This window comes from Homarus americanus, unplaced genomic scaffold (genome assembly GCF_018991925.1).
Source record: "Homarus americanus isolate GMGI-L3 unplaced genomic scaffold, GMGI_Hamer_2.0 scaffold24260, whole genome shotgun sequence".
Taxonomy (NCBI): domain Eukaryota; kingdom Metazoa; phylum Arthropoda; class Malacostraca; order Decapoda; family Nephropidae; genus Homarus; species Homarus americanus.
In genome coordinates, this window is record NW_024721079.1 from 9,346,740 (window position 1) to 9,362,264 (window position 15,525).

Genomic DNA, 15,525 nt, shown 5'->3' on the forward strand with positions numbered 1-15,525 from the left:
AATGCTACCTGGATGGGGGGGGGGGTAGTAGGTTAGGTTAAGTGAGAATAGATAAGCATTATGGTGGTTTATCTTAAGGTGAAATAAGCTGGGGCCAATCTTAGTGTAATCCTGGAAAATAAATGAATGTTAGATTTGTATTATTCATCCACTGATTCTACATAATGGTTTAATGCAAAACAAGTTTAAATAGAAAGAAGTTAATATCCCTACTAATTTTGCCTTTTTAGGATAACATAAATGCATACTTTAAATTTCAATTTCTTTAAATCCTTACCCAGGAATTGGTTCAGATGCTCTGTTACTTGGTCGACTGAGAGTTCCATGTGTGAAGGTGTGGGCAGTCTGGGCAGCATATTTGGAAGCATAGAAACTCAATGGTGCTGTGCGATTGACAGGGGTTGAGATCCGAGCCCCAGATGAAACTGTGATAGGTTTCTTGCCTCCCACATATGCCCTCACCAAATCAGGGATAGAGTCGTAGGCATCATCTTCTAACTGGTATTGTATCCTTTCATACACTGTGTTGGGCTGTACAACAGTCTGAAGGAAGATACATTATATATCAAATTAGTAGGAATTATACAATTTAATGCCAGCAGGGAACAGCAGAGCCAAATAGATAATAACATAAGCAAGAGTTGGGAATAAACACTACACTACAATCGTTTTATACTACTGTACAGTAAAACCCTCGTTAATTCAGAATATTTTGACATTATTCTTTTACTTAGGTACTTTTTTACTTTTATCCTCTTCACCACGGCTCATTAGTCGCTTGGGCGATCGGTCACGTCTCTGTTACGCACTGTTGGCAAGTACTGGGCATGCACCGGCTCCTGAATGTAACTGAACCTGCTCCAGTGTTGGTCAAGTCTGGTCTTGAAAGAGCTCACACTCGGTAACGTCACAACACTTTCTGACAGATTGTCCCAAGAGTTCACAACTCTCACTCCGAAAAAGTTTGCCCTCACAGTTTTCTGGACCTGCGGCTTCTTCAATCTTGAGCTGTGACCCCTTGGGGGGCAAGCGACCACCAGCTCCAGGTAAGGACACTTGACTGAGTAGTGCCCCCTGAGATGCTTATACACCTCAATTAGATCGCCCCTTGCCCGTCTGTAGTATAAGCTAGGCAAGTTCAGGCGCTCCAATCTCTCAGGGTAGTTGAGGTGCCGAAGTGCAGGCACCAGTCTGGTGGCCCTCCTTTGAGCATTTTCAACCAACTGACAGTCCCTAGCATATCTCAGGGGCCAGACCGGCTGACAGTACGACAGATGGGGACATATAGGTGGTGACATATAGTGGTCAGTGACTCGTCCTGTGGTAGGAGGTCCCTGACTGTGGGACAGTCAAGGCAATAGTGTTGAAGGGTGTTAGCATTGGGACAGTTACAGAGTTTACAGGAAGAGAAGTGTGGGTCATCCCCCACCTCAGATACCTGCCAGATAGGTCTGTTTCCTAACCTAATGTGAGCAGACAACATTATGTCTGTGGACCATAAGTCCACGTCGACGATTCTTGTGTGGATAAAGAAGAAAGTGATCAGAGTGTTGGATGGATATATTTTCAGCCCGTTCACTATCCCTGCGATGGATTGTAGGGGGAAGAGTGGCAGCACAAATTCCCTTTCGGCAGGTCATGCTGAGCTTATATTTAGGCCTAAAAGATCCTGATTGGACAACCATAATTCGAGAATCAGTTATTGATTCATATCAATAGAAGGATTTCCAAATAAACATGTGTAATGCCATGTGTCTTATTTTTATCTTTAGTTAAAAAATGCTTAATACAGTGGTCCCTCGGTTAACGAGCACAATTCGTTCCAGAAGGTTGCTCGTTAACCGAAACCATTGTTTCAATGGGTTTTTGGGTAATTGGTTCCAGCTCACCGAAAATTACATACAAACTAAAAATAAATGCAGTAATGTACACTTACTTTGAGGTGTGCATGAAGGCATTGGGGTGGAAGAGAAGTCACCCCACGCCGCCATTTCACCCATAAAATTTTAGTTCACTTGGTGTAATTCAAGATTATTTTCTTTAAATCAACACTGCACTGTGCTGTATATTATCAATATGTAAAATATATATCAAAGTGACCAATAATTTGAATGGAAACACAGAAAAAAAGCATTTATGTTGAAGAGTCTCAAACAAGATGTTCCTTCCTCTGAACTGGTAAACAAACTGACGCCAAGCTTGGTGTGTTGAGTGGCTGTTTGGCGCGCAAAAAACTAGCTTCCTGTACTGCAATTATATTCAATAATTGTTAAAATGACTAAAAAATTTAATATAAAACTTTTAAAATTATTGAATAGTACAACCTTCTTCATATTTACTAAAATGGTAAGGAATTTAAGCCCTAAAACCGATTACTGTATTGACGGACTAATACTACAGCTGGTGGGCCGCCAAATGCAGGCGAAAACATGTTGGGAAAAATTTGTAAGGAATTCGTTAACCGAGGGTTTGCTCGTTAACTGAAGTGAAGAATCTTATGGAAGGTAATTCGTGAACCAAAATTTCGTTAACCGAGGCGCTCGTTAACCGAGGGATCACTGTAATGTATTATGGAATTATTTTAATATTTGAGACAATTAATAATTTTGTTGCTACTTTTTACTTTCAGTGCTTAGGTACTTTATGAATGAGATACTTTTTTATATCTACTTAAGTTCTTTGATCTTTGGATACTTTTACTTCTACTTGAGTAACATTTTGCCAATGTAACAATACTTTCACTTAAGTAACAAAAGTCCGATACTTTTTACAACTCTGCCTGTAGTTGAGCTTATGGCTTCAACTACTCAGGTCTTTCACAATGTATTTTAGATTGATAATTGCAGTAAACATAATTCTATAAACTTATTAAAAGTTTATTAGAATGAGGTTACTGATGACTGTGCTGAACTAAAAATGGGATAAGACTGGCAGCTGCATGGCAAAAATATACAAGGGAAAGAAGATGAGAAACAACAGGGAGAAAGATTGATTACTAAGATGTTAATGAGGTACAGAAGAAGGAGATGGTTAAGAGTCTCATATTATTATGTAAACACTAAGGATAGGACAAAGATCAATAACAAATACTGAATTAGAGTACCGTCCTCATATCTGAGGGTTGATGACCACAGTCGCCAGATGATACTTTTAGATTGGGAAGATCTAAAAAAGTTATGAAGGGCAAGTGTGCTGTACCATAAAAATAGATTGACAACAAGTAGTGGAAGGAACAAAGAAGGCTAAGATAATAATTATAGAAAAAACAAAACTTACTGAGGACAGAGATAAATATTTCGAGTAAACTAACTTTTTGTATGACGAAGTGTAGAGTCTGGGTGGACCAGCGGCAGGTCAGCACAAAGTCACCGGGCTGGGAGATGCAGTCCCTGGGGAAAGTTGATTGATGTATTACTACCCTTTAAGTGCATATTCTAGGTAAGTAAATACACTAATCATCAACAATTAAAAATTAAGAGAGACACATCTCCCTGAGTATGGGGAAGTCACATGTAATAAAGAAAAAACAATTATTTATCCATCTTGTTTGTCTACTTTCACAAGAAGATGGGAAACTTCTCTATCTACACCAAGTTCCTGCAGGATGCAACCAACTTCAATAAGTATTAACTATTTACTTTCTATTTATAAAGCAACCCAATCTTCAGCCCTCTGGAAAGGGATGCTGGAGAGAGGTTGAGACACATTCAATAAGAGAAAAATTTTAAAATTTTGATCTATTCACCAATCAATCAAGTCCATCATACGTCATACCCATCTTGTTATAAATAAATCCATGAGCATCCCCCTTTACCCCCCTCCAAATGCAGACAATTCTAATTACCCCACAGAATCAGTCCTAAAAAAAAAAGGGCAAGGCGGAGTGTCCCAAATACAGTACCTAAATAAACAGTGAACTACCCACCTGATGAGGAAGGAGCCATCCTTGAGAACGACCTCCTCAGCACGGGCCCTGGGGATGGTGCCGTGGTACCAGGCATGAGAACGAAGATCACCAGAGTCGAGGCTTAGCTCCCACTCCAGCAGCTTTCGTAGCTCTCCAGTCTCCGCCACCACATCCACAGATTCCTTCTCCAGGTGGTCAAAGGACTGCAAAGGTAAAACTTTTCGGTGATATGCTGTTGCATCAATAGTCTGCCCCCACTCACTGATTTCAGCGTGCCCTTAATCTGTTCCTGGGATTCTTACAATAATTTGGTATACAGTAGACCTCATTTCCAGTAAACTTGCATAGATCAACACATACACACACACACTTATTCCGTCGGATATTATACTGTAAACCTCTGTCTCCATTGAGCGATCTTAAAATGATCAAAGCAAAACGAAAATCGAAAAAATGCACTGAAGCTGTGATGTTGATCTCTGACCTTCGGGCTGTCACAGGGAACATTTACACAAGTATAATATTTTGTAACTCCATTCTCGAATTACTGCTGAGTACATATTGTATGTCTGGTGGTGACCAGGACATGTGGACCCTGAACACATAGCAACTCCAGGGGTTGTCGAGGTGAATAAAGATGTTATGTAAGAATGCAAATCCTTTCAATTCCAGTTAAACTTTGGTAATGCACAGGTACAAATGTCACTGACCTCCTTAACCTCGTGACCTATTAGCGCAAGTGGTCAGAAGCTACAATAGAAAATGAGTACAAACAAGATGAAAGAATTGGCCACATAACGTAGGAAATTATAATAGTCTAGACAAATGGTGGTCGTACGAAAATAAGAAAAAAACAAAGAACTAAGCAGAAGTTAGTGGCAGTGAACAGGACACGGATATCGAGTATGGTACACCGAGGACAACACCCACGCTTGAGACCACCGCCGCCCACGCGTCACCGCCGCCCACGCGTCACCGCCGCCCACGCGTCACCGCCTCCCACATGTCAACACCTGCCAAGTGACACAACCAATGACCTCATCCCATCCTTACTATAGCTGATTACATGCATCCTCTGTCGACTAATCGTAAGGACAAGCAGAGTGGTGGTTTGTACCCTGTTAACTGTGACTGATGGAGCGTAAACATTCCATTCATCTTTGGTCATTCGCTTTGTTTTGGGGGGATTTTATTTTATTATTAGTTTCATGTCTTTAAATCATAAACTGAATGCCATTTCTCAGCATTCGTCTAATCAGGCCTTATACAGAGTGCTATGTGGCGTCTGTCTGTGTACTGTCTATCTTTATACATATATTAACTGAAATTTATGGTGTAAGTAGCACGGTGATAAAACCCAGTAGTAGTAGATAACTTATAAGGCTAAGAAATATGTTGAAGATAATGATCAGTTACTTTGCCCTCGAGGGACTCATAAGCATGTGAATTAAGTTTTGATAAGTGTGTGAATTTTATAAAAAATACCCGCAGGTCACATTGTAATATTTTATGGGGTCATAAGATCAGGAGAGGTGGAAGACTGCACGATGCCGGATACAGTTTTTACAATAGTACATGACTTCAGATATAAAGTTCAGATTAAGTGTTCCAAGAACCTGGTAGCGTCAAGTCTCAGATCACTGTACCCAAAACTGACACACTGTTAGTGACAACACTCCTGGTGACGGGTCCATATATAACCTACCCCTGATTGATGGCAATTCTGAGTACAGTAAGCGGTTATAACGACTAAAGTACTTGCCATAATCTACTAGCGTGCGTTAATAACTAAGGTCTTTAAGCGAGTATTCTGGGTTAGTAGTTAGCACATGCACTAATCATAAATTGTAAAAATTACGAAATACATCTGACACACTAAGTGTAAAGGAAATGTCAGCCTGGAGGAACAGTGCGTAGGTACGGAGAAGGGGGGCTATATTAATCACGTGTTGAGAGTAAGGTAAATAACTAGTCACTGTTTAAGAGAGGAAAGGGAGTAGCTGAAGGATGAGTGAGTGATTGTTCGCGTGTGGGGGTAAGGTACACGTGTGTGGCCCAGACCTTCTCACAACTCCATTGTATCTGACAGAACTGTGATGGATGAATCAGTTAGTAATTATATGACACGAACTGTATATACCCCGTCTTTATAGTTAAACTTTTATTATATATATATATATATATATATATATATATATATATATATATATATATATATATATATATGTGCAAATAAATCACTGTAGGTGCGCGTGATCTAGGTATATGCTGATAACAACAAGGAAAAAGAAAACACGAAGTTCCCAAGCGCTTTCGTGTAATTCACATCTTCAGGGGTGAGTACAGACTAAAGTAGAAAGTGCAGAACAAGTTATATATACAGAGGAGGGTGAGATCAAGTCCACAGAGGTCAAGTGTAGGTAATGACCCTGCTTTTGTGAAGATTAGTAGGGTCATTACCTATACTTCTGTGGGTTTTCAGCAATTTTTTTCGGCTATCGGCTAGATGTAATATTTTCTGGTTAGATGTAGCAAAAATCGGGTAAATCTAGCAGAAAATGGCTAATCTGGCAACACTGACTGGCGAGTTGGTTCTATACGCATGTGTGACGGTGCACAACAAAAAGTTTGCCAATTTTCTTAAGAAAAAAAAATCGACGAAAGAATGCCAGTGTGATGCCGCCTTAACCGACCGAAACAAGGTTATGGGGGTTAGAGTAGACTTGTCAACATGCAGGTTCAGGATAAGCTACCTCTATTAACACTCAGGACAGACTAACCGAATGATTTTCCCGACATTCATTCATATGCACAAGGATTCTCAACTCCAAAGATTCACATTCAAGCACAGACAAATCGACACACTTATTCGATGACAAAAAGCGACTTCAGCGCACTGCAGATGACAATACACAAGTTTTTATTTTAATAACGAAGTCCTCGTTCACTTCACTATGTTTCACTCCACTGAGGATGTAAAAGGGCTAAATATAACTCACCATCTTGAATATAGTGTTGGGACTCAGCAAGGCCGCCTCCCTCTTCCTGGCATCTCTCCTATAGGTTCTGTGGACAAGAAGAACGTGAAGAATTATAACATGTTCAAGTTACAGGACGGAGCTATGTTATGAAAATAAAACAAGATATTTTTATGGGTTTAGTTTTCTATGCAGCAGATGTATTTCAAACAATGAGATAATTTTACAGTAATTTTCATATTTTTTTACCCAAACCACGAGTCTTCAGACAATAATACTAACTCTGAAAAGGCGATATAAATCTAACAGTTCTATCTCTCATAATTTTTATCGTTGTTGCAGTAGTGTATTATACTAACTTTGTCATAGCCTTAAGGACATGAGTTGTTGAAGCGCAGTAATAACGTTATAACAACAACAATGAATCTCTTAATTTTTATTTGTTGATGACTTGTGTATTTATTAACCTGGTATACGTCCTTAAAGACCTTAGATGTTAACGCGTACAAACACATAATATCAACACAAGGCCAGATCAGATCACTGGATTTGCAAGGATCACCTCACCGTGTGTGTTAAGCCTACTAATTACTCCTCGAACCACGAGAGAAACCTTGTCTATACTTAAGGCCATGAATAATTATAAACAAAGTAGACGTGCTGAGTATCACGTTACTTTAGATTTACGAGAAGAAAGACTGTTGTAAACAAGCAAACATTGAGGTCGTGTGGGGAGGACCTGGCCTGACAGCACGCCACATGAGAATTACACGGCCAGAGAGACATGAATAAGAGGAGAAATAGTTTTGTTCGTGCCAGTTGGTGGAGTTATAAAGATAAACGAGAAATAACAAATAAATAATACTTGAGAAACAAGGCACAGCTGTGTTTACATGGTGCCGACAAAGTGTAGAGAAGCACTATACATGACCACCATAATATTGTACTGTATACAAGCTACGTGACGTCATGACTGTCCATTTAATAATCTTGTTTCTCACATGGCAAAGTTCCCATGATAACCCAATCCATCGGGTGTATGTACGATAAATATTAACATAAACAAAAACGTTATGTTATATTCAGAGCCCAACAAAAGGATTTTATTTGAACACAAGTACAGGTGTATTTGACCTGAGTGTAAACGCTTCCATAAAATAAACTTCATAATATTAAATGATAAATATAAACAGGCAAGGAAACTGTGAAGCCGGCTGGAAGGGAATATTAGCATGCCCAATAAAAAATCCCTCCACACACACACACAGTTTACTAACTCGTAAATCCACAGAGAACGATACTTTGTGAAAACAATTGAAAGAATACGGTTTCACCATTTACTCGTACTAAAGACGACTGCAGTGTAAAGCGACGAAATGAACTCAAGCTACTCAGATTTATTTCAAACGATGTAATATCAGACAAGAAGGAGCATCCAGAGGCCAAAACCTTATTCCAAACAGTGATAACATTTCCTCGGCGCCATGCTAACCCTGGCAGCTTTACTCCCCAACGACAAGGCAGTGATCGATCATGAGTAAATTATAGCCAGACTACACAACCCATACACCACCATTACCTCCATAACTGTTCCCGTGTCCCCCTCTTCCCTCTCCTCTCGTGCTCTTCAACCCTCACAGCCCCTCTTTATCCCTCTCACACACGCCCTCTCCCCCACACTCCCGTCAACTTTACTCTCATCATCTTTCTTCCCCCAACCCCTCTGTTATTTCCTATTCTTTGTCTCTATCTTTATTCCTTCTTTCACATCGCTCACTCACTTCTTTGGTTTACTTACGTTCCTCTTTAGTTTAGTTTAGCATAAAAAATTTCAGTTTATAATTTGTACTGTTTTCTTTCTCTCCAGCGATCTCTTCTATTCCCTCTTCCTTTATTTTGTTATGGTTATTTCCCTCTTATCGTTGTACTCGGCATCCCTAACACTCGTATCCTGCCCCAACAGAGATTAATGTTTACTACACTGACAAAAAAAAATAATAATAAATAAAAAAATAAATAAAATGTGCGTGACTGTTGGGAGCCGTGTGTGTGTACATCTGCGTGACTGTTGGGAGCCGTGTGTGTGTGTGTGTGTGTGTGTGCACATCTGTGTTAGGGTGCATGTAACCACGTGTGTCTGAGACTGGGTGCAGCGTGGCATTGTTTCATTGGTGTGTGTGTGTGTGTGTGTTTACAAAGGTTATGCGACTATATGCGTCTATTACTGTACGCAAGCGAGTAAAATACAACTTTTAAATCAGTATTATTCTATAGTAAGGATTATATGCAGAGCAGCTGAAAACAAAAACAAATACGATACACCACGTGACCGCCCACCAGCCAGCAACAACAACAACAACATCGATCAATAACTCCAATACAATACCAACTTGCAACCACAGACCCAAAGGCGACCACCGCCTTAGTGTTAACTTGCTTCACTTTCCACCTACTCTATCTATTGCAAGGGAGACGATAGCCGCCCTAGGCCCTCCCTTGTAAACTCTTCAGCCCAACACATGGACAAAATTAATATTAACCATCGATTGAAAAAGGAGTGATGTATTTGTATTATATAGTGGGGATATTATTGTCGTTTTGCTGTATCAACGCTCAGGGGGCTTTAAGTTCCTATACTACGCAACATCCTTAAAAAATATAAGAAAAACAAAGTTAGGCTTCAAGGAGTCTATTTTCGACGCGATTATATCTGCTTCGTAGTCTGTATTTTTGAGCTTACGTCGCCACGGGGATGAAAACAGCTAAACGTCAGTAGTGCGATTCTTATCACAATATTAAACAAGAATTTACGCACATCCCCTAACAATCAAGCAATCAGGCGGCGAGGCAGTTGACCAATCAAATACATCCCACAGTACGCAACAAGCAACCCGACACCCCCGCCTGGGAGATACCCACAGTTGCCAAGTCCACCATAACAAGATCTACCTAACGGAGGAACATCCTGCTAGAAAAAAAAAAAATATTCCATAGAAGTAAGTGCATCTGTATTTCATTAATTATGTAAAATATCACAACAGTTTATGGAAAGTATACTATAATAATTACTACACCAACTAAAAAAAAAAAGCTTGACAATTTTCAGTTGAACCGCAGACAAGAGGAAGATGTAGTAATACTTGGCAACAATGACGGCATCTGGTATAGCTGTTACGGACAACTGCCAGAGGTTACCACTGACCACTGCCACACCCACGCTGACAGTGGCAGTTACACACACACACACACATAAACGTTTCTCTTACAAAAATACAAAAACAATATACAATGAAATTTTGTATGGTATAGATAACAAGATTACAGGATAAACAAAAGCAATTCAAAGCATTGTCAACACATTGTAGACAGCGGCGCGAGATTTTAAAATACATATATGCATTAAAAGACACGCCCACCTCATCATGTCCCTAAATCTAATGCTCACACACGTCACCCACGCCCACACCCGCACACAAGAGTTACTGTCAATATTACGTACTCAAACCCCAGTAAAAGATGAATGGAAAGTTTTAACGGAGAAAACAGTGAGATTACAGAAACAACCTCATCTCTGTTGTCCGACCTTCAGTTAGGTGTCGAGTGCCTGGTAATAACATATTTGGTTAAAAAAAACTAAGATTAAGTATTTTGGTTCAAGTTTGTAGCTTCTTGGGATGATAATTTATTTTAGATATATATAATATTTTAATGGCTGCTTTTTGGAAGTTATGTTAGGCTATTATCGATTCGTTTAATGTTGAATACATATATGCATGTGTGAGATTGTGTTGTAAATCGAATTGAACGAGTGAATGATTACGTTCAATGAATTGTGTTATTTTAATTTAATATACTAAAACAAAAAATCACGAGAAACTCTAACATATTGGCTGAAGACATTGCACTACACTTTGGTAAGAAGCTTCTACACCATCCCCGACACCGCTCCTACTACCACCTGAGATCCCTTGTCCGAGAATTGCTGTTCGACACCACAACCGCATCCAGCCCATACGTGCACGAACTGATCGCTATAAGAACAGCCCAGTCCCAACCATTGTAAAAATTATCAATAACTTGTAATAAATCAGTGTATTCACTCCCGGTAAACACTGCTCCTTACACTGTCACTATGTTGAAATGAACTGTAGTTTGAGCTTTTCCCCATCTAGTTATTATATGTCTTATTTGTGTCACTTATATTTACCTGTATATTATTTGTAATTCGTAACCCATTCCCCAAATATAACTGTATATTTTCAGCCTTCTGGCTGCCAAGCTCTTTCAATAAACCGTTAATTATTAATTATTTTATTAATACTGTGTTAGGATAAATATTAAAATTACACGAAATAATCAACAAGCGCAATTCCATTCATTTCTGCGTTAAGGCATCGCCATTACGATATTGTAATCCAGATTGATTAACTTCTTTCTACCTGAATCTGTACTTGAAAGAAAATATTGCTGAGGACAGTGTAAAACCCACGCTGGTGAACTGTTAATATATCGAGTTTTTGGAGCGGTTTTTCGTCGCCCTGCTGAGTGTCTGCTACTGTACACATCTGAGTTGACTAGTGCTGGATGGGCGGGTGACTCAAAACGTGTTGGTGGTGGGCGGGGTGACTCAAAACGTGTTGGTGGTGGGCGGGGTGACTCAAAACGTGTTGGTGGTGGGTGGGATGACTCAAAAAGTGTTGGATGGTGGGCGGGGTGTCTCAAAAAGTGTCGTGGATGACTCAAAACGTGTCGGGTGGTGATCGGGGTGATTCACAAAGTGTTGATGGTTGGTGGATGGAGTGGCATAGGGTGCTGGTGGGTGGGCGGCACAGGCGGTGGGTGGGCTGTCGATTAATTCACACAATGCGATACAGGAGGTATGGGTGGAGTCACTCACACAGTAATAGTGACCGGCTGGGGGGTGAAAGAGTGGGGGCGGAGTGGGGTGAGAGGCTCAAGGACAAGGTGGGGAGTATGTGGAGTGGGGTGAGGAGGATGGGGGACGGAGTTGGTGGAGGCAGGACAGGTTAGGGTGAGAGGCTGGGACGGAGTTAGGGGTGAGGCTGGGGGACAGAGTTAGGGTGGGGAAGCAGGGACAGAGTTAGGGTGAGAGGCTTGGGGACAGAGTCAGGGTGAGAGCTGGGGGACGGAGTTAGAATTGAGAGCAGGGACAGACTTAGGGTGAGAGGCTGGGGACAGAGTTAGGGTGAGGCTGGGGGACTAGAGTTAGAATTGAGAGGCTTGGGGACAGGAGTCAGGGTGAGAGCTGGGGGACAGGGGATTGGGGTGAAGGCTGAGGGGACAGAGTCAGGGTGAGAGGCTTGGGGACAGACTTGAGGTGAGGCTGGGGACAGGTCAGGGGTGAGAGCTGGGGACGGAGTTAGGGTTGAGAGGCTTGGGGACAGACTTTAGATTGAGAGGCTGGGGACAGGTCAGGGTGAGGAAGGCTTGGGGTAGGAGGATGGGAGAATATCAAGAAGAGACTCGATCAATTGTTTAGGACAGTAAACTCCTGTAACAACACTGAAGACTCACTCTGAGCCTGAGAGAGGTGTGTGTGTGTGTGTGTGTGTGTGTGTGTGTGTGTGTGTGTGTGTGTGTGTGTGTGTGTGTGTGTGTGTGTGTGCGTGTGTGTGTGTGTGTGTGTGTGTGTGTGTGTGTGTGTGTGTGTGTGTGTGTGTGTGTGTGCGTGTGTGTGTGTGTGTGTGTGCGCGTGTGTGTGTGTGCGTGTGTGTGTGCGTGTGTGTGTGCGTGTGTGTGCGTGTGTGTGTGTGTGTCAGGGTTTAAAAACAGTACTCTCAAAGGCTCACAAGTTAAATTCATCTCTTTAATGAAGCTCTGAGGACACATCAGATTGGTCTCATATTAAACAACAGAACGATCAAAATGGCGACTAAATTACACTGATACTCAACTAAACGTAAATTCAATCTCTTAATTCTAGTACAGGAGGAAAAACATTTTATCTTACAACTGTTTGAGAATCGTAAGTCCTCGTCATAAGTTCTGGGATAGATTCTTTGATACGTGTCCGCATTTTCAAACATTTGTATCTTAATCACCCTAACTAGGAGCAATGGAATGTATTTAGTTATTGATGAAATCCAATTAAAATGTTGATGTTCGTAACTTAAGTGAATCAGTTAAAATGCCTTTATAGTTCACACGCATATCACCAGTTTGGAGAGAAATTTTAATGGAAGAACTTCAGAGAATCCATCTTCCTACCATCACTGGATAAAACGGGTTAAATACATTCTCACACGTCACACATCTCTAGTTAAAAGTAGAATTTTTGCATAGAAACATTTTCAAATGTGAGCCCTGCTGTTCGACACGTCTCACTGTCGCCAACCAGACAGGTACACAGACAGAACAAGGAGAACATACCACGCATCAGCACACACGGCTACTACCTAAGTCCTCTCTCCTCCCCTCGGTAATTATCGCCGCCATAAACACGTATCAGAGGAGCCGACACACGCTTGACTGAACTCTACCTGGAACTGATCCCGAGGGCTTTTACTACCTTAGATTACAGACACAAAAACAAGAACGATATAAAATTAATGGGATCACCTTTAGAATTTCCACCCCCAGCTTATATTTCATTTGAAGATTAACGACCCTAACCTACCCTTTAGGTGAAATAAGCTGGGATAGAAATTCTTCAGGTGATCCATCTTTCAGTTTTAAGCGTTCGTGCGGAGGATTTGTAGTTGTCCAGATGATAATTAATCCAATGAACCGAATGAATAAATAAATAAATAAATAAATAAATATGCATAGACAAATAAAAAGTATATAAGTGATTTCTAATTTTAAAAAGCTCCTTCGATATAATTGTCTCCCAAATATGAAGAGGATAGCAGAACGCTTTGGGTTGGTCCATTCCAGAAACAAAACAAAAGATACGACAATAAAAATGTCTATGAAACAGTACTGAGACTACTGTAACTAGATTATAATTGATCTTGTTCTCACTTAAGGAAAAAAGAAACATCGTATACGTCTTAGTGAATCCGGGTTCGAATCCTTAATGAAATGCAAGAGAGACGGATCTAATACCGGGTTGACCCACTCTTAAACAGCAATTATGAACTCAAGTCTTCTATACGGAGCTCGAGTGAGGGCTTATCCATTATATACAGCTTGATACTATAATTTGATCCTGGTATTATCCATGATACATAATGCTACAGAAAGGAAAAAAAATACTCGTAGTCAATTATACGTTATACCTATACTGTACTTTCATTCTTGTATAATGTTATATAATAAAATTGTACAAGAATTTCTTCCTTGAGTTATCAATGATAGAGATTATAGAAGTCTAGCTCGTGATATAAAACATTCTAATAAATCAATGATCGGGTTATAGATCTTAGACACGACTATATTAAATTTAAATTCTTATATTGTCAACCATAGCCTCATAGGTAAGTTAAAGTTTATCACTGAAATATAGACTATTTACAATATAGTGATTTGTCATTTTCGTATATATATATATATATAGTTAACATTCTAGAATAAGCAATATTCACAAGTTATACTAAATTTAAACAGTGAAATAATACAGGTTATTTGTATCACCCGGCTGATGACCTGAGTGTCCCGAAAAATAGTTAGGGTATCGAGTTCCACGGGAGGTAGACAGAGAGTTGGAATCTACACACCAACACTCCGGCAATAAGTTGGGATTAAGTGAATAACGAGAAACCTGACCCACCCTCACCTCCTCCTCCGCCTACTCTCCCCCACTCCTCATCACCCCTAAGTATGTCAGTCCTCGGCAGCGGGGCGTAACCCAGAGCCGCAGCCCGTCACGGACATTGACATGTTACATCTGTACAGCACTAGTGTTTCTCTCTCCAGTGTATCCTTCCTTTCCTCTCCTACCTCTATCCACTGTCAACTTTAACTCAAAATAATCCTTTTCTATCCTTCCCCCGTCCTGTCCTGCCCCGTCCCGCCCCGCCACAGCGTCCACTCAAATCCTCATTCTTCACCATCTCTCCCTAATCACCTCCCACTATACACTCTTATCTTTACCCCACCTTCCACCCCCACCCTCTATCCCTTCAACCATCCATCTCGGTCCACACATCACCATCACCCCCTCCTCTTACCAGCTGATATGACCTCCACACGTGCCAGCCAAGACTTAATAAACTTACTATAATCATATCAAACAAGATTCGTTTGATTAAACTAAGAATACTACTACTTGGTACTTTTGACACATTTATGAGAAGGAACGTCATTTTAACAAGGTGGCCTGGAAGCTCCTCTGCCCGGTCCACACCCCAGAAGAGCTCTCCAGGTAAAGTATATTGTTTGATGAATGCAATATACAAAATTAATACCGAATATAGGTTATTCCAAGTATGTAAGAAGAGGATAATTTCTCAGGATTCTGGGTAACACATCATCACTAGAATATGAAAGTAGACATTCGCTATCAAGTACTGTATCTCCTATCATGTACTTAATTTCATAATTTTTTGGACAATCTAATACAGAATACTCAAGGCAGTGATGATAATCTTACCCACATATGTTCTGTGTCACTGTACACACTGAAGTACCACAAGTATATGTACCCTGGCTGTTACTACATCTGTTAAGTCTACTCTC

General features: G+C 40.5%; 1 protein-coding gene across 5 annotated transcripts in view; it reads right to left on the bottom strand.

Moving 5' to 3' along the window:
- The window catches only part of LOC121861540 (breast cancer anti-estrogen resistance protein 3 homolog), a 107,913-nt gene that overhangs the window by 13,421 nt on the left and 78,967 nt on the right, over positions 1-15,525 (bottom strand). For all 5 annotated transcript variants that reach the window (XM_042359387.1, XM_042359391.1, XM_042359389.1 and 2 more), the window contains 4 exons: positions 6,907-6,973; positions 3,926-4,110; positions 3,311-3,389; positions 278-543 (listed from right to left, as the gene is read on the bottom strand). In XM_042359387.1, coding sequence (XP_042215321.1) covers positions 278-543; positions 3,311-3,389; positions 3,926-4,110; positions 6,907-6,973 — 597 coding nt within the window. The remainder of the gene's footprint in view (positions 1-277; positions 544-3,310; positions 3,390-3,925; positions 4,111-6,906; positions 6,974-15,525) is intronic.